The sequence below is a fragment of the Vanessa cardui genome, chromosome Z (assembly GCF_905220365.1).
Source record: "Vanessa cardui chromosome Z, ilVanCard2.1, whole genome shotgun sequence".
Taxonomy (NCBI): domain Eukaryota; kingdom Metazoa; phylum Arthropoda; class Insecta; order Lepidoptera; family Nymphalidae; genus Vanessa; species Vanessa cardui.
Genome location: NC_061154.1, coordinates 1,143,599 through 1,169,764, shown reverse-complemented (window position 1 = coordinate 1,169,764; position 26,166 = coordinate 1,143,599). Strand labels below are relative to the sequence as shown.

Below are 26,166 nucleotides of genomic sequence, written 5' to 3'. Positions count from 1 at the left end.
ATTTAATTTAATCACCAGCATAGCTTGACATTTGATAATTTTATTCACTCTTTGCCGAGATCTCAGCTCTCATATTACTAAGTACTAGCTAACGGTCAAACAGTAGCCAGCTTATGTCACCATATATTTATACAACTTAAAACATCTAAACCAAATTTAATGAATAATAAAATCATCACTTCATTTAATCTGTGACGTTCAAAAACCGAAAATCTCACTCACAAAAAAAGGTTATCATAAAAAGTATTCAGCACTTCCGTTTCGTATTTCACAATATCTAAACATGGCGACCCTACTTAAACAAAATACTCATTTAAATTTCGAACGATGAAAATTATGAATATTTGCATTGTTATTAATCCAAAGGTATCTATTTAGTGCTGTATAATTTAAAGTTCCTACGAACAATGGTTGTCGGGTAAATTTGCGGTCATCAACATTTAAATTATTTTTAGATGAAGGTAGCCTAGCATATGACACAACCTTTCCCTTTTAAGTAAGGCCCAGTGTAATATAATTGAAGGATTGTATGAAGTGGATTGATTCACTATAATAAACCGACTTAATTTAAATTTATTACATATTTATCCTTTAAATAAACCGCTCAGTGATTTGAACGCATAAATCTTAATCGACGATTCCGAGAATCCCGACAAGAGCTGCATTTTCATGTGCTTAAATTGTGTCTATAATTCATCTCATGTGTATAATGGAAAACCTCATGAAGAAACCTTCATGAGATGAAGCTCTCTCATATGTCTCCACCAATTCACATTGAAGAAGTATGGTGGAGTAAACTCTAAACCTTTTCCTTAAAAATTCTAAACATCTCTATTAGACCAAAACGCCCAACAATTGCAGCCATTTATTAAACTCGTATTACATAATTTAAGTAACGAAAATATTTTGTGCACATCACGATATTTTTATGTAAATAAAAGTAAAGTAAAGTAACAGTCTGTAAATTTCCCACTGCCCGGATAAGGCCTCATCTTCCATAAAGGAGAGGGTTTGGAACATATTCCACCACGCTGTTCCAATGCGGGTTGGTGGAATGCACATGTGGCAGAATTTTGATGAAATTAGACACATGCAGACTCACGATGTTTTCCTTCACCGCGGAGCACTAAGTGAATTATAAACACAAATTAAGCACATATAATTAGTGGTGCTTGCCTGGCTTTGAACTCGCAATCATCGGTAAGGTGCACGCGTTCTAACCACTGCGTCATCTCAGCTCTCTACATTCATATGTATATATCATAGTTTTATTATCTTAAATATATTACAAGCACCGTACATAGCATATAGATGCTATAAAAATATTTATCATTAAACTATGCTTAATGAGAATGATGAAAGAGCAAGATTAAATTTAAAAAAAAAGGTTTTCTATTCGGATTGTAGATGCAAGACAAGATCTATTGAGAAACTCAGTAGTTACACTTTTATACTAATCAATTATGTTACGTCGATTTGTAATGTTATACATATTCATAGTAATAATTAATTATATTTATCTTTTATTTAAATTAACATGTGACTTTAAATTGTAGCCAAAAGAAGCAACAATTAAAATAAATAAATACAATAATACTCTTACAAATGAAACCGAATAAGTGTTGTGATAACATGATTGATTTACATGCTGGTAAGAAGCTGCTAGCAAGCCTTTACTGGGTAAGCTTTCGTGCCTGTGTATCTTTGATTGTAATATATTCTATTGCCAAACAGCAAAACTTGGTATTGTTTTGTTGCGGCTTGAAGGGTGAAAGCCACTACAAACAAGAGGGACATAACGTCTCAGTAATTAAGTTTGGTGGCGTATCAGCGAATATTTCTAATAGCACCAATAGAGATTGGAGATTATTAGTTGCAATCAAGTGTAACATTTTTCAGTTTGTCTAACAGATTTATAGAAAACTCAATTCACTTCTGCAAACGTTATTTACAGCCAGATATTAGCCGGAACATATAAACAGACAGACAAAAATTGTAAAAGAAATATTGTTGTACATGTACCGTGTATAAACTTAAAAAAACGGTCATCTTAATATAACAAACAGACGCTCCAATTTTATTATATGTATAATGGTGTGCTATATAACATTGGCAAATCAATTTTATCCTTTTGAAGTTTTGGCACCATAATTTTATCTCCAAATTCTCGTCATTCATTCTACATTCACCGTGTTCTAATCAATTAATTGTTCAATAATAAGGTTTTATTAAAAGCAAATAAGACTGACAATGCTGGCAGTGGCGGATTTACCAATAGACTAAGTAGGCGAGCCTAGGGTGGCAAATTTAGCCCAAATTTATCTTACAGAAATTAAAAAAAAATCTTATAATTATATGTATACACATTACGTCCGTAATCCTTATACTCGTCACTACATAGCTGGTTGGAAAAATAATCTAGTAACTGACAGAAATATCACCTAGTTTATTATCTTAATGTAATGAGGACGATAGAACGTAAAATCATAAATGTTGCAAAAATAAGTCGGGGCGGCAAAAATTTAATAGCCTACTAGCCGACTAGCGGCAGATTTGTAAATCCGCCATTGAATGCTGGAATCATATTTGACCAGTTCATTATCACAGATGAGATTAATCGTAAAACAAACTCTTAAACTCTACTTTCAAAACTGAAATGGTTGGGTACAACTAGTCCAAAATTTACTTGCATTACTTAGTCGACACAGACAGGTGAATTTAAATAAAATGATAATGTATGATAAGCCCTTAAAGGCTTCAGTTTCCCTAGTTTAGAGAAAGAGGCGCGAATGTATATTATCTACAACGCTGTTTTAGTACAAGTTAAATACCTTATTTAGTTAGGGATAACTTGCATGAAAATAATTGTAAAAATAATTTTATATTACATCACAAATAGTTAGCCTTGAAATTATTTTCAATTAACAACAATCAAACATCAATAATTTTAATACTGAATAAAAATATTTATTGTTAAAATTTATCAAGTAGTAATTAAGATTATCGATATTAGTTAAAGGCGTCTGTGATTAGACAGACAATAAATGATTGTTACACTGAAGTTGGTAGCCTTAAGTGATATCAAAAAGTAATACATACCAGTATAGGTAACATTAACCGCGTATGTAGTTTGTCTTAAATAAAAGTAGCAATTTATGTTTTTAGATCGATATACACATTTTGATTTGAAGTTATTACAATATGAAATACTGAGATTGGCCAAATTCGAACCTTTCATTCATATACACTGCTTATGAATAAAAAAAAACAAAATTTCAATTTTCAATTTCTTCATTGTAGGCTTCTGTGTACATACCAAGTACTCATTTGATATTCTACCGCCAAATAGCAGTACTCGGTATTGTTGTGTTGTGAGTGAGCTAGTGTAACTATAAGCACAAGGGACATAACATCTTATTTATCAAGGTCGGTGGCGTATTGGTGATGTAAGAAGTGGTTAATGGTTTACAGCGCTTGTTATGGGAGCTGGTGACACATAGAGGCTCATTTGCTTGACAACCAATCTATACAATAAAATAAAACTCAACTTCAAATAATGTTATATAATATTTAATAACGAGTACATATAATTATATAAGACATTATTTAACTTTGTAAATTGGCTCCGACTTCCGCTCAACCGCTGTCAAGGTTGCAGTGCGGTACAAGTGTAACAATAGTAAGTAAATAAATAGTTTACATTAGTATGTAATACATTATATTTGTTACAAATAATTATTTAGTTAGAGGAAAAGAAGAAAGTCTAAAGCGACAATATGGTACTTTTGGGATATAAGTTTTAAAGTAAAGTTAGTAAACCTCATTTCCCAAAAGCACCATTTTGGCACTTCAGCCTTTTTACCTTTCCACTGATAATAATATGATAAATATTTATGAGATGTTTTTAACAATCTTGATTTTTAAATGTATTAAGTCCATGGAGGTTTTTTGATGTGGACTCATCGAAAATCTTTTCAGGAGAAGTGTGTTTTGTGTTAGGATTGCCCCAGCATATAGATAAGTGCACAAAAAGTGTTTCAAACTGTACTAATAGTATCGAAAAAAATCTTGATCCACGAAAGAGGTTTTAATTAATTTTCATATATCTACTTGCGTCATAAACCTTTATTTGATTACATTTATTTTTATTTAATATTTTACAAATTTGGATTTTAAAAAAGAATTAAAGAAAGCAAACCTCTTTGTTCTGTTTTTAATATATATTTTTTTGTAATAAACATTGTGAAATTCTCTAGTAGGCTAATATTCAATTCTTCCTACTGGCTTACTTCCTCTGATATAAGATCTACGTGGCTTACACATATTGTGAGGAATAGTGGTTTCACTTGTCAATTATTATCCCACTAAAACCTCATTGAATGCAATCAAATGCATTCCGGTTTGTAAGTAAACACAAGAGAAATGCACTACAGTACAGGCGGCAACTGCAACATGCTGGCGGTACTAATAGGGTATTTTTAAATAAAAATATTATACATTTATCGAAGCTAAAGAGGAACCAGAATGTGTCTCGCAAGCAAGGTAACAACGTTTCGCTGTGAGCCTGAGGCTCCAATAACACTAGCGTAGGCGGAGACTGCACGACTAGACAGCGGACGTCGGAGTGCCTCTTATATACTTACTTATATACCTTATAATGTCTCATATTAAATTTGCAATTCTACAAAACTAGACAAATATCTCATTATTATAAACCCGGTTAGTATTTGTGCCACATTATAATATAATTAGATCCAATATATAAATATATCTCCACAATGATCTGTTTCACTAATTTCTTATAATTTACGAATTTATATTTCTATAAGCAAGTCTACGTCTATATATTACACAAACCTTTGCACAACGATTCAAATGAAAGCTAGTTAAAACCTGATGTAAAGTATACCTCAGTGAATGACTCTGCTACTTCTGTCCAATCTTCAAAGTCCAGGCTTCGATCCAATCCTCTTGAGAACAGAATTATATAGACCAAACTACTCATATGTAGGTGAACTAATATGTAACAGGATTTCGTCTGACACATGTAGCTTTACTTCACACACGATTATAAACTCAAGAAAAAACTTCTGAATCTTTCATAAAATGAGGCTGTATGCTTCTCTGGGACTGAAACGATATCCATACCAAACTTAAGAAGAGGTTTACAGGGTTTTATAATACTAGTATAAATTATATATATTTCTTTGTTTTAATGTACCAAATGCTTTTAAAACTAACAATATCCCAGCAGCATCAAAATCTAAGTTTCAGGATTCAAAATATATAAAATCAAGTATGCATAAATGCGTTCGTTATTTAAATTGAATTCAGCAACATCAAGTTTTATGATTTTGGAAGTTATACAAATTAAAATTACGTTAATTGCAAGCTTTTGTTAACAATGTAGTAACTGTTTGGAAACGCAACGTTATACGGCAATGCGATAGGAGCCTTAGTCGAGGAGTGGGCGTATAACATCGAGTATAGAGAGCGCTAAATACACTAGTTTCGTTTAAGCAGAACGTTGAGTGAATGAGTGAATGAATGACAATGTGATATGCAATTCTTGCTGACCACTTAAATGTGTTGTAGACATCTGATATTGACACCGTATAGCTTATAACAGGACATATTATCTATATCATATAAATGAATACAAAAAATTCGTAAATGTAAAGCAACCTGTTATTTCCTTGCTGATTAAGGCATCCCCTCACGTGGAATAGTTTTAGAGAACATTCCGCCTCGCTGATCCAATGCGGATTGGTGTGTTCATATGTGGCAGAATTTCGTTTTAATTAGACACATGCAGGTTTACTCAAGATTTTCTTTACGAGCAAAATATGAATTATAAACACAAATTAAGCATAAGAAAATCCAGTGGTGCTTACCTGGTTTTGAACCCGCAATCGTCGGTTAAGATATATGTATAAGTTCATTGGCTCATCTCAGCTCTTCTCTTGATTAAAACCTTGGAATATATTTTATCACAGCTAGAACTATAGATGATTCATACTTAATGGTATTCATCTCTGATGAGACTCTGCCATCCGATGGTAAATGGTCACCACCATCACCACAATAGACATTCGCGCTATAAGAAATATTATCCATACATCGCTGATTTTCTCCCAACCGTAGCAACTAAGATATTCCCTTTTAACAGAGGCTGGGATTTTAAGCAGCAGTTCTTTAATTTAAGTTCCTAACAATTACTTGCTCTACCATAAGAAATAAGGTCAAATACTGGAAGTAGATATGGTAAGTTTGTGTGTGAAATCGTTTTTCATACATTTCCCCCAAAAGTATTCCCCAATCAACTTACGTTTGACTGAAAAACAGTGTTTTGTGTTGCTCGAAACATGTGTGTTTAGTATATCTCAATTAACGCCTGGCTAAGCGCACAATGAATTATTTAACATCTATCCTGCTATCTAGACACGTCATGACTAATGTTTTTGTTTTAAAATCTCATTTTTTTTTACACACCAATTATATTCTCGAAAACTTCTAAAGAATCACCGAGCGAAATGTTTTTATATGCAATGCATAAGATAAAATGGCATTCATTTAAATTCAACAAATACATTCGCGTCATTTCAGCGAAACGGTGACGCAAAAAAAAAAAACAACAACCGAAATGGATTGCTGCGTAAAGAGAAATCACTTTAATACCTTCGGAAGTGGTATCGACGGAGCAAAACAACGACAGACAGACAGGGGAACGTTTAATCAGTCTATGTAGCAGACACGAGGGGAATACCTTCTACTAAATGACCAACCCTCTGTTAACCCGGGCCACCGTATCCACAAACAGTATACTCGGTAAGTACCACAAACGATCGAGACATCGAATTGTATAGACACGGCACATTTGTTTACCGAATATATATGTCATTTTATTTGCTGTAAATATTTCACTGCTGGTCATAGGCTTATATAATATATGTGATGAAGGTTTAGGCGCCGTCAATATACACTGTTTTCATACGGTTTTCCTCTTTCGAAGATAAAACTTACTATAAATTATAGTTTGAGTGCTCTATCACCAGCCAATTTTAAGTGTTACGCCACTGAACTGACTCCGATCACAGCTCACAATTTTTTAATAATGATAACTATAATAGGCTCGGTCTTTTGTCGGTCATATATCACATTTCTATTACCCCATTTATCATATATAACGTAGTATTATAACAATCATAATATAATATATTTATAATTGCAATCAATTATACATAATTCTACAAAGATCTTCAGTATCATAATAGTTATATCGAATCGAAATCAATACAAAAATAGTCAAAATATTTAAAAAAAAAACTGCTATTTGTCTACTTTTTGGCAAAATTCAGATTGCGAATTGTATACCAGATAATTTAATCTTGTAAAATGATAATTAAATCGTGCTTCTACGATAGCAACATTAATTATCTGTCTAATTCTAATTTCGCTTTAAATATATAAATTTTAAGTATGCCACATTTAAGTGTCAATAATCCTAAAATATATCAAATAATTACTACCAAAAATAGAATCTTATAACATGATAAAAAAAAAACGAATATTTATTTATCTGATAAATTTGCGTGTTTATATAAAACAAAAAATATACTCGTATTATTCCTTCCTATTATGTTTTCAACACGCGCCAAAAGATTTTTCGTGGTGATTATTTCAATATTATCTGGAAGTTATTTTATTTTTCAATTCACTAAAGAATCTGAGATAAATCATATCATTAAATGACTACAGTAAACTGAACGAGAAATTAACAAATGAAATAAATACTTATTAATAAAAACATAATGTACAGAATACGGATTTGACGTTACATTTTAATATGTATACATTTAATTATTCTAATTCCGTAACTAGCATAGAACGACTATAATAGATTATTTATCTCTGTTTCGATAAATAAATCAGATAAAAAAGATAAGGAAATAATTATCAAGATTTTAAAGATAACATAGAAATCTATTAGCACTTAAGTCATTTGATAAATGTCAAAAAAAAACAACATGCTTTATATATTTTTAACGTGCCTACGTTTTCTTGGAATTCATTTCACTGGTTATTTCGAGTTATTGATTATGTATTTACGCTTAAAACTATCCGTCGATCTGTTTATTTGAGACATTACAATTAAGAGTAAAACAGTGTACACCAAATTTCAATTACAATGTTACTTTATATATACCAGTGGTTAACGTTTCTTAAGGTTCTAAAATCTCTGCAAGCTACCTCACTGGTTGCTCCTGAATTTTGCCTAAATCTATACTACCATCTAAATCTGTAGAGTCTGTATGTACATCCATTTTTTTGTCGAATTTCACAAACATTTCTTTTATGACTGATCAGTTTTCCAATTTCTGAAATTTTCGTCTGTCTGTCTGAATAAAGCTGTCTCTAGAACGGTTGAACCGATGTTAATAAAAATGGGTATACGGTAATTGTGCCCAATAATACTAACTAGCTCAACCAAAGTAACAAATTAACTACGAATCGAACACTCAATTAAAAAAAAAACAACATCAAAGTAATCTAGATAAATGCGATAAAGCCTAATTAAGGCGATGCAAGCAAACACGCTGACAAAAAGTTATTTTCAATTTAAAATAGAATATATTCTAATGACATTAATACATTTAACAACTAATGCTTTTATTGATCATTAAATTACATATTCTAAAAACATACAAGTTTCAATTATAACTAAATGACTGTCCAACACCTTATGTTAATTTATTTATATTAATTATATTTACAAAATCGAATATCGTTTTAAGTTTATTTTATTGAAATTCGTTTTACGTTTCTTTTACCGTTATTTCTAACACGTGTGTTTTATTTTTAATTAACGAACTATCCGTTTAGTCTTTTTCAGACTATCAATATGGCGTGAAAGAAGTATTTAGTGTTTTAATGTTGTCGTTATCGTACATAAACATTTGCATCGAAATGTTAACCATGTGCCCTTGCAATCAATAAACTAGATAATTTGTCCTTCAAACCGAAACATATCCATACGAATTGGTGGTGGTGGTTTGGTGGCATAATACAAGGAATCTACTTCGTTAGGCCTTCCCGTTACAAATTTACCAGAACTATAATATATATGATCAAATGTTTTTGTTTTATTTAAACTGGTGGCTAGCTCAGGAAATTTCGTTTCCAAAAGATTTTTTAGGATTTTCATACGAATATTTTTCTCTTTAAATATATTTTTTGTTAAATTGTAACAATTTAGTCAATTTCAATCAATAATACTCTTTTTGCAATTATATGGCTGAAGCTCTTCTAATTGAGACTACAGCCGATTTTTGATACTTAGCTATTGTCCCATAACAACTGTGGCATAAATTGTCTTACGTATATATTTTTTAATCTTACTTTGTTATAGAGAGTTTGATCAAACTTGATCACACCCTCATTGGAACACACACTAATAATACAAGTTTATACAACGTTTGTTTCTTTACCGATTGAGAAAAAGCAAAAATATACATTTTTCAACCTCATATAAATTTAGATATATAATCTTCGAATTTGAAAATACGCAGTTGAATCAATAAACGTACTTGTCTAACCGTTCGACGGTCTACGGTTCGCCTCCTATGTTGTTACCGTGCCCTCTCCGCCTCCCCGAGCATCACCCGCCCTCCCAGATTCATTTCTGGTTTTCGCTACTCTTTTTTGTCTTAAATTGTTTTTGTAACTTGTCCCCTCCTTCACGGAGAAAATGTTTTTCTACTTATATCAATGATTCCCGTCTCTATCTTTGCTGATAAAATTACGATTTTATTTTCTTAGTTTTTGTTTTGTAAATTACATTTTACTAAATACTATTTTTTATGTTATAGATTCCGTATCAAATGATTAAAACGTCTATTACATATAAAACAATACTTTTTTAAGAACATTAATTATTTATTAGTTTTTAAAGTAAGTATTGTTAATTAATTAATGCGTTATATTACAAATGACACTCGAAGTGTAAAAATGACCGCTTAGTGAGTTTCTTGTCTACTATTTTCATTAAATTAATCTTGTTAATTGTCGATTCAAAATTAAAAAAGCTTTGTTCGGATGTTTAAAGAATATTTCTTATGATTTTTGATAACGCTGCTTTAAATACGCATTTTTCATTATACATCGGTATTAATTTTAAAGTAACATTTGTTAGTATATTTAGTATGTTTTCTTTAAACACAACATTGCTTGCCTTATTTACGCCTCAAGGTAATTGTAAAATTCGTAGTGTTATATTAATCTTTATATTTACACGGAATATGTCTCAATTTTCAAGTATATTATAGATAATCTAATCTCCAATATTGTTAAATAAAAAATATTTAAATTTTCTCGTAAACTCTTTGTATAAATGGTTATAGTTAATTAAAAGATTTTAATTTAATTTATTAAGAACAAAAATTTAACATTGTACTCCTTGTCGGGTTCTATAAGTCTGTGAACTAGTACCAACGTACGTAGACTTTTTTCAATGTAAAGAGTTAAAACGAACAAACGATTTTAATCCTTATCGCAACATATTATGATTGATTTTCCCGTCATAATTGATAATACAATTGTTCTTTAGCACAGAATAGGTATTTAAAAACTAATGTGATACATTAGGTACGGGCATTGTGAGGAGGCAATTAGTACATTAACGTATAATTACAAATTGACGATTAAGTTGCCGTTTTCATACATCACAGATAATTTAAATTACAATAATTTATGCGGGGAAATTTTACTCAAGACCAACTATATCGAAGACGTATGGCGTATCAAACAATGAAAATAAAGGAGGTTTTTTAACTAATTTTATTAAAAAAAAATTACAGTAAACAAAGAAAATTTCAAAATTATCAAATAATGTTTATAATGTTTGTAATACGCAATTTTGTAACGTGTATCCTTATTATTATTTTAGTCAATTTCGCTAATTACATCTAGTACAAGTACAGTCTAGTATTAAGAATCGTACTTCGCAATAAGTTCTGAGTACCTTCTTCCAGAATCACCACACATAATGCTTTCCTATGCTCCACATTTCTTCCTCTTCCATTCATAAATATTATTGTATTTATTATTTGGTACAATATACGTACATAAAAACAAAAACACTGCATTCTTACAATTCTTTAATCACGACCTAATAATTACTATAGATAATTATAATTATTATAATTGAAGCTTGATAAATCATTACCGTTTAATCAATTATACGTTGACCAAATAAAAATGTCAATTTTGTAGCACCAGATATAAGTCTAACAAATAATATTGTATTTATCACGAAACGCTCTACATTCTAAATAATGTACTAAAATCGTAATATTACATTATATATCATATTTAGTATATTATTAGAATCTCGTTCGTTTTCGAAAGGAATCTTCCAGGAGGCTGATGAAAATCTGTTCGCATTCAAGCAGCGTGGAATCATCTCCAATCCTTTCATACAATAAGAGAGCTTTGCCCACCAGTTTTATTAATATGAAGTTTACTTTGTAAGTGTCATTGATTGATATAATTATATTAAATAGTTTCAACTAATTATAAAGTTGCCTAATTAAACGCGAACTTATTCATTTTTGGTTTTGGTCAGAATTTCATCTGACACTTTTGACATATCACTTGACATAATAGTAACAATGATTCTTGCGTTTAAATGTTTAATATCAAAACGCTGTCTCTAGAAATGTTATATTGCTATACTAGTGCCGCCCCTGCTTCGCGCGGTTGCAATGCTGATGCTAAATACACCACAGAATATGTTATTACGACATCACATTAGAAACTTCTAAAACCGTCAGCGTTTTTTTCCTATATTTTTCATGTATTATATACAAAAACCTTCCTCTCGAATCACTCTATCTATTAAAAAAACCGCATCAAAAGCCGTTGTGTGATTTTAAAGATCTAAGCATACATAGGGACAGACAGCGATCAGCGACGTTGTTTTATACTCTGTGATTCAGTGATATATTATATACGTTGACAACTTAATAACAATTTAAAAATAAACTTAATAACTATAAAATAAATAGACATTGATTACTTCTTGAATTAAACTTTATTTTTTATTTTATTTGTAAACATTATCTAATACAAAGCACACTCTACACAGCAACCATTGACAATATTCCAGAAAAATTAACGCAAGTTCAATTTAATATTTGTCTATAGTCTATACCTACTTTATATAGACTCTATCTTTTCGATGTGTGAACGCACACAAATAAACAGCAGCAGCATCTAATGACTTCTATTTATATGAGAGTGTAAGAATTACGTCTATCGTAGTGTGGGTTACATTTAGTTAAAAAACAACGTAAGTGCCAAAGCATAGACATCAGTTCTCTAATGTCTAATGTAACAAAAGGGGTCGTAATTTGATCGTTGTATGTTCATATGTTCCCGTGTAACTCCTAAGCTTATTATAAATTGAATTTAGTGTTTCGTTAGCTTCGTCTTAAATTTTCGCGACGTAAGCTATGTGATATCATAAATAATCTAATATGGCGGATTAGATGTTAACACGCCAAGCAACGAATATCAGACAAATTAGTCGAATTTTGTATCAAATATAAATAGAAAACAAACTACCAAGTATATATAAAAAAGTGGTAAAATATACAGGCATATCAAAACCATAGATCGACATTTGATTCTTACTCGAGCAAAACAATAAATAAAAATAGTATAGTGGTATATTGGTCGAAATCAGACTTTAATCAATTCAATAAAAATACAGAAAAAATTAGGCTCAACTACACAAAAACTTATTGCTATTCGAATTTAAAAAAAAAGACAAAGTTATGTCTAAAATTGCGAAGTTTGTCATGAAGAGCGTTTACAATTTTCATTAGTTTTATGAACGAAAACTAACTATGTTTAAATTTATATTTGAAACAAAAGTAACCCTCTGCAATGCTAATTTCACACTCCATCAACATGATAAAAAAAACGAAAGTATTCTTTTCGCGTAATGATATATACGAGTATTTGTGGGCTAATTGAGCCAAAATTATTTCGTTAATTTTGATTGGACACTGATAAACTAGAACATTGATGAGGCGTTCTTCACCTTCAACTTGATTCAAGACATTCATTCATTCATTCATTCCATGATTACTTCTATGACACCGAGATACATTACAATCATGTATGTTTTGGGATATATTTATTGCACGGAACTTACCAACGGGAATAACTAGTTTTTTTTTCAATGTTCTCGTCGATTCCCTTATTTGTGGTGCTTAGTTGTGTAATGTTAAGTGATCTGGTTTCACTAGCGGCTCCTATCGAGAAATCCTCGATATGTTCCAGGAAGACTGCAGTTCCCATCATCGTAGTGTACTAATTAAAAGTTATAACATTGTAAATAAATAGTAAAGTAAAAAGAAAAGTAACAGCCTGTACATTTCCCACTGCTGAGATAAGGCCTCCTCTTACATTAAGGAGAGGGTTTGGAACATATTCCACCACGCTGTTCCAATGCGGGTTGGTGGAATGCACATGTGGCAGAATTTCGATGAAATTAGATACATGCAGGTTTCCTCACGATGTTTTCCTTCACCACCGAGTACGAGATGAATTATAAACATAAATTAAGCACACATATATATATATATATATTATATGTATAGTGGTGCTTGCCTGGGTTTGAATCCGCAATCATCGGTTAAGATGCACGCGTTCTAACCACTGGGCCGTCTCAGCTCTTGTAAATGAATACCGAACATCTATTAATAAGTATATTATATCAAATACTAGTAATCGCTCGGTGCTTCGCTCGCCTTTAAGGGTTGATTGCCATATGTTAGGCAAGAAAGTAGCCTATGTGCTTTCTTGGAGTCCGAGTTTTCAGCATACCAAATTTCATCAAATTCGATTAAAAGACAAGACAAAAGAGAGACAAACAGAGTTTCTTTCACATTTATAATATTAATATAGATCATTGAGTTATATTCTTTTATATATGTCTAGGTGCTAAAGTATAATAATTTTAGCAAAATAAACTGTGGCGCTTATTAATGTCAAACATTGACCCCCATAACCGCAATGAGCAATGTACATTCCTATGCACATCCAGAGCGTGCTCCGACGAACAAGTCTATTGGCTAGGCGACTAAATCGACTTACCCCGCCGAGTAGGTCCTCGGTATCTGCGCTCACCTTGCTACCAGCAATAATACGAGGTCCGCCCGCGCCCCGCTCAAACAGAACCACATCTCGGTAGCCTCATTTCGTATGCAATTTTATTCATTATTTGTAATCTACTTCAATGGAATAGCTACCCTATATAGTCGAATCACTTTTAGCGTTTACCGTAGGACGTATGTAGATCGACGCTTTCAGTATATTTAGTACGTCTTTGAGACGTTATTAACGCCTGACGTTCGGAAACTCATTTGCCTAAAGCAAATATCGTTGGTCCCTTTTTTATTTTCGAATGCGATCCTTTTAAGATGCCGAGTTTTATCTCGATCTGTCGTTGAGGTAATACCGTGTCTGTAGCGTGCCCACATGTGTGATATTAAAAAAAGATCAAAGACTTTCATTAAAATCATTGAATAATAACGACACTACGTCATCTGCGAGCATTTATCGCTATTAATAATAATATTTGTTTAAAGTATTCATTTGACTTTATAAACTCATAATGACGTCATAATGATATGACGGCCCGACAGGAACGTTTTTATAACGATGTAGAAATAAACTGTTTAAAAATAAAGTTGTTTGTAATTATATTACTTTCTGATCCGAAATGGTTCAATGATAGAATCAAGGGTGCCTTACGAAATATTAAAGATTTTCAACAACGGAAGTCGACAGTGGTAGGTAAGTGTATTACCTCAGAAAGTACGTGCTGCGTTTAGTTCGCGCTTGAAATCTTTCCAGCTGACGGGTTTTACTGTACCATCGGTTTATTAGTATGGGAATCGAAAGAGCACTTCTGCTTGCAACGATCCTCACACACATACTGTGTAATTAGTCTCCCTTGAAAAAGACCACTGTTTCCAAAATAATGAAGTTGAAAGTATTATTTAGGTATAATTATTCGTGTGTACTTAGATTACACACACACATATATATACGTATATATACATATACGTATACGTACTTATTCTCATTTTCCATTGGTTCCGTAATGTGGTGTGTTTAGGGTTTATATATTAAAACATCAATAATTTTGTCCATGGCATGATTTTGAAATTAGCTAATGTAACGGAGTAATATCCTTCTCCTATAATCACCCATCCCTTGGCCGTGTTTTTCGAGTATGTGAGAACCAAGGGAGAGCTCCCAAGAAGAAAGTGTTTTCAAAAGTAGAGGCTAGGTAACAACTCCGCTTTTTTAAATAATACTAGTCGGTCAGGGGTAGACTACCCGTGACCACAAACGCTGTAAAGTGCTCGAAACGTCGGGATGTCAAAAATAATTAATATACGCGATTCAAATCCGTTATAACTAAGTAGTTTCATTTAAATTTGTAATAATCGCGAAAATTTAAGACAACTTTACTCCGCTTTTTACTCTACTAAATACAGTCCATTTATCTCTCCCGTGTACACATAATAAATATAATATATAAATAATTAGTTAATAAATTTATATGTATGATATTGATAAGTGAATATACATACAAAGTTAGAAAATACTGAGAGAGAATATTTAGTATACGCAGGTTCAGAAAGACTGCTTTTTTATATAAGATAGAGTATAATAAAACAAATATATGTTATAAGATTACTGTCTCAAATCCCGACGAACTCCACTGGCTTACTTTGCGTATTTTTTTTCTAAAAATTCGATATTTAAATAAAATACTCATAAAGTGTATTAATTATATATTTTAAATTGACCATACTTTTAAGGAAACAAAGTATTCAACTGGCTATAAATAAACTTACTACGTATAAACTGAAATAATGTTTGATTAATTAATTCACGTTCGATCTTTGAAAATTTAGATACTGAAATCATTAGGGAACTTTTGGAACTATTTTTATCAAACTAATTAAAAGTTTGGACATATATATTTAATTACATATATGGCATATATATTTAATTTACCAAATTCCTCATTTTATTTACATTTCACAAATCTTTTATTAATTAATAAAAGCATTAAATCAAAATTAACTTCCTTTTACCAGAATAAAGCAAAGCCAAAACCGTTAAGATTGTGGCAGCGTGTTCGGTTTTCCCCCCGTAACTCCTAATCTGTAGTATGACAATGAATCAGTACTAGCTAAAAAAATGTTATAATCATCAGTTTTCGCATAAACCGTTTGTATTGTTGTACAGAAAACTAACAATTATAATAGTAAGTTTTTTTATGGCATGTGTTGCGAGCATAAGGGTCACCTGATGGTAAGTGATCACCACCGCCCATAAACATTGATGCCGTAAGAATTATTGACCATTCCTCGCTTTATCGACATCGCCAATGCTCAACCAACTTTGAGAATTGAGACGTTATGTCCCTTGTGTTTGTTACACTAGCTCACTAACCCTTAAAACTGGAAGACAACAATACTTAGTAAAGTACCCTATATTGATAAGTGTACTATGAAAAACTATATTTAACCATATCTGATATTTAAATCAGCTAAATATCCTTTTTCCTTATTACTTATAAAGTTATAAACGCATCTGGTGTAGCGAATTCGAAAGCAATTAGAAAAAATCAATACTCACATAGATTTAAGAGATAAAGTTAATCGGTAACAACTTACAATTTTACACTTATATCCCAGAACATGAACAAGATCAGAAGAGTTATTCTGTAAGAAGAAACTCGAAACTCACCGCAGAACTCGAAAGTGAATTATCAGAATGTAATATGCGACTTGATTTGATACACGTATCAATATGGCGTAACACAAAATCAAAATCAAGTTTATTCAAATAGGCTTTTACAAGCACTTTTGAATCGTCATTTAAAAATTAAGTGAAGCTACCACCGGTTCGGAAAGTAGAATCTACCGAGAAGAACCGGCAAGAAACTCAGTACTTACTCTTTCTCAACATTTAAAAGATACAGTCATGTTATGTTAGTTAAATAGAATTATATTTAACTATATATGTATGCAATATATCTTGCGTGGAATTCAACAGGTATTAACTCCACGCTTTTTTGTCATCTATAAAATCTTGTATCGAATATTATGCTCAGTCGGTTTTCGATATTAGACGGGTGAGATACGAAGTGAATTCTCACAGAAAAGCACTGCATGAGCAAGGGAACACATTATTATTGTACTTTATGTAGGCCCGTGGTTTCCAGGATTACCAACTTGACATCGCAAATAAATTTTAAACATCGAAGGAAAAATCGAACGCTAACCGAAACGAGATAAAAAATTATACATTCGAAAATCATGAATTAAATTCATCCGATAATCACTAAGGTTACTTCGATGTTGTTATATTATTTTCGATTATAATGTTGGTACTGGAAACTGGTTAATGTACTGTGAGATAAGGTTATATTTTTATTTCGTAATCATAATTATGATATTTCTTTGAGTTTACATGTTTAGTTTTTTTTTTTTTTTTGTAGCAATGTAAGGTGCAATGCGTCTCGGGTGCAATGCCACAACTTACATTTGGAAGTTATTTTTATAAGCTGTTTTAATAATTCTGTTTTCTTTTCTGTTTTAATTTAAGAAGTACTTATCGATTATGTAAACAGTTTGATTATTATATTTTATCTAATGTATATTTTTTTACATCAAATAATATTAGAGGTATTTTAATAACTTTTAAAGTTACATTATCAGTTTGGATCATTTTGAAATAATTATATTATATTAAAGTGGGACTAATATACTTTTATTAAAGTAGGACTAAATTGAGTTATGAATTGAAAACTACTCTTTCGAACCAACAGTTTTTTTTCTATTTTTATTTTGTATTATAAGGCACAGAAAAAAGGAACATTTGCAGGATGACTTAATCAAACTCCGTCGTAACAATATTTAAACTTAGACAATATTACAGTTATAAAAGATAGTCTAGTAACATTGATTTTAACAGATATTAATAAATTCTTCTTTATATATCTATTATATCCGTAATATTATAACAAATTATTTTATTAAAAAAATACACTACGTATTTACTAATTAGAAAAAATATAATTTTTTTTTTTAAATAATACTGTGTGAAAAATTAAGCTCCGTACTTTTCTAAATATTGGTATTAGATTTTGACTTTTTGACTGACTTTTTGTAACTTGTCATTTAAATCTTTAGAAAAAATTAAGTCAGTGATTGTTTTTATATTTTAAATATCTACTTTTAAGTAGCATTTTCGTGATTTTATTATTATTTATGAAAATCGATAATTACACAATTTAGGTATCAATCATTTGTCACTCTACCACAAAAAGGCCACTGTTTTTAGTATTCGTTGAGTCCAGAAAGACAATTAAATTAAATTAACAAGAGATAGCAACATTATGGCAACAAACAGCAAAAAGCAACAACAAAAGTAATAGAAATCCCAAAGAATATGTACATAAAACAAATAAAATAAAAATATAATTAATTAAATTATTATATAAAAAAAATCATAATTGTACTTTACATAAGTAATTACGTATCTTATAAAATAAAGCGTTTATCAAACTTCGTAATTTTTAAACACAAATTAACTAAATAATCAGTTAAGCTTAAGACCAAAACCAAAGCAACATTTAAATAAAATATATTCGTAATCTGTATAAATATTTAAAAATCGAACGATTAAGACTCGCCTTTTATAATTTTAAATTGATAAATACCGAAATAGTAATTAAAGGTTATATCAAAATTACCAATATTAGCATAATTTTCTTTACAAAAAATTATCAACATAAGTTAATGAACTCTACGTACAAGAAATCAAATTAGAGAAAATAAGTTCAAGTATCAACTACGGAACCCTTGCTGGAATCTAATAAGATAACTAACAGATTGTTATTATGCGAAAATAATATAAGTATGTACAGCTAATTGTTAAGACTTTTTTAAGAGAGATGATTGAATTACATTATTAATATTTAAATTATTATAAATACTCATACTTAAGGGAGATTAATGTGTTTCTGTATTAATACAGCCAGTGAACTACAGGAACAAGGAACATAACATCTTAGTTCCCAGAGTTGGTGACATATTGACGATGTAAGAATAGTTTAGTTTTCTTACAGCTTCATTGTCTATGGGTAATGGTGATCACTTACCATCAGGTGGCACATATGCTCGTCCGCCAACCTATTCCATAAAAAAAAGAAATAATAAATAAGCCGTATATAAACCACGACTGGGCTAGAAATTCCTTTCGTTTCAAGCGAAGTTTTAAATACTTATTGTTATAATAAGAATTATACAAAAAAAACATTATTTATTTTGCATATGATTCTTTTTTTAAATTTCAAGATGTTTATAGATTTTAAATTCTTATTGTAATATATAGAAGTATTATAGATACTCTCCCGATAACTGTAATAACTGATCTATTTATTATGTAAATAATTATAGTTTTCAAGGTACACGGGGTATTACAACATAGATCCAATCTATAAACCACTTACTATTTCTTGGACCATTTGATCAGTGGCTTTCTTAAAATAAATTAAAAAAAAACACCAACATTGACAAATGCAAAAAAGAAACAAAAAATATATTAAATATAAATACATCAAAAGGAACTTAACAGTATATTTTAATGGAATTGTTTATTATTTTATTAATATTAATTTGCGATCTTTGCATTAACAAGATCTATAAACTCGATAACCGTAAATTTAACTCAAGTTTTTTAATTAATTATATTTACCTAAATTGTAATTATGATCAATTTCAACTTGTTCTGGGATTTGGTTGTAATGTCTTATATACTTAACGGTGTAACTAGCCTTATCTACTAGTCAGTTCATATTTTTATAATTCCAATTATAAATATGTACACTACTGGCAAGACTATTTTAAATTTGAATCTTAATCTTTCAGCTTGAAAAATATTTCTGACAATTCATTTTATTTGTTACGTCATAGTTATATTATCTGTATACGCCGGAAAAAGTTTTGGGTTACATCTGCCAGTCCGCAAATGTTAAAATAAGCCCCTAATTCTTCATAGAATCGACAAAGAGGCCCTTGTTATCTGGCTGAATAATAACTCTATTTGAAAGCGTTAATATAAAAAAAAAAGTTAAAACAATAAAAAATTGATATTCGTAAATTTAAATTTGGAATGTTTTAATTCGATCAAATTAAGAAGTAATTTTGTTAGTTTAACTATTTCGATACGGGCCGCCTTAATTAACTACGTTTGATTTCAAATCGATATTGAAGACTAAAATAACCATAATGAATTAAATGAGCATAATGTATTTATGCTCTGTTCAATGCGCTTAATCCCATCGGAATCAATTAATTCAATCTAAAACTTCAATAGCTGCAGTGCTTACAGATAAAAACCCGTTGAAATTTATAATATTATAGATTACATTTTGTGTATAATTATACAAATATTAGTGTCATCACGTTTTGTGTGTCTCATTAAATGCTGATAATTGAAAGGAGATCGTAAGTATTATTTAAAAAAAAAAAAACATTCCTTTTTTTGTTATGTTTTCAATGTCATTGCAAGGTGGTTGCTGTATTACATACTAATGTGTGTGTTCTAATTGTAAAAAGAATTGAGCGTTTTAATTATAGTTAATTCAAATTAAAATCCGATGGTTTGTTAAGGCTAAAAATAAGAAATGTTGGGAACGTGCGGCGTTGGCGGGAGCTGCGCGTCGAGTGAGCCGGTAGAGCCGCGCGCCGCGCTATCCAATTGGTCGTTCGGCGCGGCCCGCCCAAGGGAGGGGGCCACGCACACAAACAAAACGCTCACCTAAGATAATTTATTTTATGTTATACCGTTTGAATATTTTATATTTGTGTGAGTTTTTTGCGTTCAGTGTGAAATATTCGCGCGATAAGAAAGAAGAGGGGAACAGATCGATCGGGTACGTTGCGCTTTTTATTTCGACACTCAGTTGCCTTATTGTACGAGTTTAATTGTAGTGCATCTTCGGTTAGGTTCTATTAAAGCTTCGTAGTTGACACCCTGTTTATAGTATAATTCGCTCGAGGCTCTCAGCAGCTGACACTCTCGTGACTTTGTAGAGTCGTTCTATGCAATAAATAATGTTGATCTTATTCAGACTATTTAATGGGGACATAAATAATATCAACATATTCATTAATATTTAACTCTTGACAAAAAAACTCCAACAGCCATCATATATTTAGTTTTTAATAGCATTTCACTTACTCATAACATTTAGTATTCAACTTACAAATTGCTAACTTGTTAAAGAATACTGATGATGTATAAGGCTTTGACAAAAAAAGTTTTTATTTCAATATTTTTCAATTCTTAATCGTTATAATTTTAAATGCTATTAAATTGAAACAACGCGGTATACAAAATGCTAAAAGGCTCTCGATTCTGCTACTTTATAACCGTGCTAATAATATTTTATATATGAATATAGCAAACATTGAAACTTATGTGTCGCATTTGTTATTTCGTTGTTTATAGAAATCGTTTCGAGCTGAAACAAAAAATACGGTGCATGTTGTCGAACAAAAATCGAGAATCAAAAGGGTAGTTAGTAGCATTTAAATATAACGGCGTATGCAATACAGATACAGTCGGGACGAACACACTGGGAGACCGTTTAATGCTGTCACCGCTAACACGCTTCAACCAGTAGAGCGACCCGGTAATATAACCCATCGAGTACACAACAGACCACAACAGCGGACTCCACGAGCGCCGTATAGCTATCCTAGTTCAGCGTTATTGGAAAATAAAAATTACAAATGTCGTGGTTACCTTTAATCACATGCAAAGCTATCATTAAGTCGACTACGGCGAAGGCGCTCGTCGTGCGCGTCGTCACTGTTAATTATCACAATATATAAGTATAAAATGAAATAAAAGGGACCGCTCCATACCGACACCGGCGTAAAAAATACGAGAAAAGAAAGAGAAGCTTTTAAAAAAGAAAGGAGTGCATCTACCCCCACCTCCGGTGCCCCCACCGAGCGGGGCCGCCCCTGCGGCGGGCGCCACCCATCGCACCGCAAAAATCGAGAGCGTCGGCTGCGGCGCGGGGTCAAACGGCGACGCGAGCGTGAAAAGAAGGAGCGGTGTGCGAGCAGCGACCGACACACACAGACGCGAGTGTGCGTGTGCGCGCCGAGAGGGACGGCCGAGGCGAGAGAGGGACGGCGGCGCCAATTACTATCACCTGGCGGGCAGCTACCGCATTACCCACTGCCGCCGCGCGCGCGACCACGCGCCGCTCAGCACGCGGTCGCTCCGGAACGCTCCGTGTCGGTCCGCGGCCATCCGCCGGCTCCGGCTGCGACTCGATCGATTCTCTCGACGCCTGAACGCCTGACGCCTGCACCCCGTCCTCGCGTCATGCACCGGACTCGCCCCGGACTAGTGCCCGCGAATATGAAACTGTGAAGTGAGTGCGGACTGTGACGAGAACTTTACGTGTTTATTCAAGTTCAACGATCAATTTTTAAAAGTGAAAAATGACGTCTCAATTCGCCTTCCGAGGATCTCCTCCGAATCAGGTAAATTTCTTTCTCGTGTTTCATACGTTTATTGTATTGTACAATAATTAATATTGTCATGTTTTGCAGAGCGATTTTTTTTTTTTTGAAAAATTTTATTACTATATTTTAATGTTGTGTATAGTTATTTGTTGACAATTTTTATATGACGGTATGCTTACGTAGCTCTCCATTCAGTAAAAATCGGGTTTTATTGGCAATTTTCCAAGACTATTAAAACCCTATTATTGGGTGTTTACGCTGGCCGCGAAACTGCAATAAGAGAAAAATTCTTCCGCGCCGTTTTTTACTTTTTAATCTCAAAACCTTTTAGCATTTTTTTCTTTTAATATTCGGGACGTAAATAAATTTATTTCGAAAGACGATGACAAATGAATACGTAGAGTCAATTTGATAAATAGTTTAAGCATCAAGTTGGTTGTTTTATCCGAGTAGACTGACATGTGTTGCGGAGTCGGGGCGTACACAATCAGTGACTGATTTGATTACAAATGTACGAACTTAATCAACTCTACATAACGTGCCATCCACCAGGACTCTCTTCAAACTATTCGCTATACATAACACACCAAAATCATCTAACATATAATACATTACATATATCTGTGTATTTGTATTTATTTGTAATTTATTTTATTTATCTTAAATAAAATTTTATTCACAAGTTATATTATAAATGTATGTCAGTTGTGCTTACACAGTTTTATTTATATATATTTGTATTTATTTCTTCTCCTTTTATTACAATGCGTAAAACTTTTAATTTTCTTATCGTGTTCACAATATTTTACGATGAAAATATACAGTTTTATAATATCTTACATATATTGTGATTCAATATTTTAAATTCACATTTTAATGATGAATTCATATCATCTAAATAATTATTTTTAATAATTTCATAAATGATAAATACATAATCTTTTAGCTATATCTAATTATATATTTAATACAAGTGTTATAATTAACTTTAATTTTTACTAAACACATTGATAGCTTTATATATTTTTAATGATACGCTTTTAAATAATTTCTAATATTCGATACTCAAATCAAGTCTTGTTTTATCCGTTCAAAAAATTTTAGGAATAAAAACAAAAAATATATTTTAAAATTGTTTTTATAAAACTTTACAAAGACTTATTTTTCTACTTGTATAATTTTAAAGTAATGTCATCTACATGTTATTGCCGTCACAAAATTGCATTTAAATCATGGCTTATTATAAACAATAAATGGTAGCTAAAAAAAGTGTTGTATTGTTTATTAGAAATTTCTTGTACAAAGTAATACTTTAATATAAGAATTATTATTCGCATACAGATTAATATAAATTTTACAGCTTAAATAATACAAAGTTGTGTCCGGTAAAATGGCCTCCTTATAAATGATGTATAATCATAATATGCTTAATTAAATTTGGCTTTTAAATGCAACGTTTGATAGTTGATAGATATTTCATAAGACTACTAAAACTATCACGGTTTGAAAAGTAGAGTTTGCCGAGAAATACCGACAAGAAACCCAATAACATCTAATTTATACGGTTTATAATCGATACAATAAGTAATTGGAATATTTATAGAACGTCTATTTTAGGCTGAGTATCTTAAGTCTTAGCATTACTTGAAAACCATTTAAAAATTTCTGCATCGAGTAAAACGTTCGGATACCTTGACAATACCGATATACTTTTGTGTAACAAATACAGGTACAAAATAATATATAAAATTGTGTTATAAAATGAAGCAGTTTAGGTCTGAGATTTGATCATTATCTCAACCTGTTTAAAATAATTTAAGGACTATTAATATGTATTTTACGATAAGGTTTTTAATAATATTAAAAGTCTGTCCAAAATTTATGAAGACGATATTCTTTTTCAGAAGTAATTAAAAATAATGTCTTTAGTAACTCTTTATTCAGAAATAAATACAATTAATAACAATAAAATTACAATTTATTTACTACCATACTCTTTATTGAAATTTAGATACTATAGAAACAAATCATTTTTTAAATGTAACACACATATGAATATTATAAAAGTCTAATGTAAATTCAAACGGGCACTATAACATTGGATATTAGCCACGTTATACTACGCATTAAAAAAAAAAAGAAAATATGTTTAATTTAGTACAATAATATATAGTACATTTAGTACTATTTTAGATTCATATAAATCCGTTTGACATTTTAGTGTAACAGTTTAACATTAAAATATATGTTATATGTAGAGTCATATATGATAGAGTTTGTATATATGTAACACTAACTGTTCGAAGTTCAAATATCATATTCGAACACCTTGCTATAATTTGAGCAATAGCTAGCTAGTAATTAAAGTCAGTATATTATCCTTATAAACGATTCAATGTCAAATATAAATAAAATTAAAAAGTTTTACAAAGAGCTATTCTTCATATATCATTTTAATGATAATATTACTGTATACACGCTTACTGTTAATTACTCGTGTATATTGTACGTTGAAATAATAAACAGCTATTGAACGAATCGCTATTTTTTTTATTAGCTTGTAAATTGTAAGCAAAGGTAAAATTATATTAGTTACAATTTTGACTAATGTTGCTTTTAAGTTTATTTATACGAAAGCTTAATATCGTAATTTATACTGCTTACTTTAACATCATTTTTATTATCAATTAATTTATCATGAATAAAGATATTGGAATAAATTCATATAAGAATATTCGAAACAAACTTAACTTCAGCTTTTATTTCTGATGTGAAGAAATATTTATAAAACCAAATTATTAAAATACGTAGAAAACAAAATAGTTTAATTTACGGCTTTATAATCTATTACCTTTACAACAATTGTCAAGAATAGATGAAAAATATGTTATTTAAATCGAAACGCACTAAAAAATTTAAAAATAGAAGCCATTCTATAACTGTCAACTTTAATATTAAAATACCCCGGAGCAAGTCAGCGTTACTTATAAGATTTGACGCGAATTGATAAATTCACATAAATCATTGCTTACTCATACTTTATCTTTATAACTTTTTTACCAAATTTTGTAACAATAAAATCCTTTTTTAGAACATTTATAGCTCTAACTATTGAAATGTTTAATTAGCTATTAAGAATCGACGGAATCTAATAAGCACATGAACATATATATTTATTAATTAGCAGTTTTGGGTTCCACGTTTGTATAGCCTTTACAGGATTAAAAATTTATCACCGAGTTTATTGATGAAGTTTCCACATAACATATATTAACATATACTACAAGCAATTCATTATGTATCAATTACCGTTCTTATTAAAATAGTACAGCAAATTATGAAAAGTAAAACACTTATAATTTAAAACAATTGAATCAAATTGATATTATGTAAATATTTTGATATATTCCCTGTTAATGGACATTATAGATTCTAATATAACAAAAAAGGCTTGTATATCAGTATTTCACACAACAATAAATCTATCAAAATTATTGTAAACGTTGTAACTTTTGAATAA

At 30.8% G+C, this 26,166-nt stretch overlaps 1 protein-coding gene across 3 annotated transcripts in view; it reads left to right on the top strand.

Annotated features, from left to right (window-relative positions):
• Positions 1-22,529: 22,529 nt before the first annotated feature.
• The window catches only part of LOC124543176 (homeobox protein caupolican), a 62,829-nt gene continuing 59,192 nt past the window's right edge, over positions 22,530-26,166 (top strand). For 2 of the 3 annotated variants that reach the window (XM_047121254.1, XM_047121252.1), the window contains exon 1: positions 22,531-22,664. In XM_047121254.1, coding sequence (XP_046977210.1) covers positions 22,623-22,664 — 42 coding nt within the window. In that variant the 5' untranslated portion in view covers positions 22,531-22,622. Of the gene's footprint in view, positions 22,665-26,166 lie in introns of all 3 variants that reach the window. The other variant, XM_047121255.1, reaches the window with a different exon arrangement.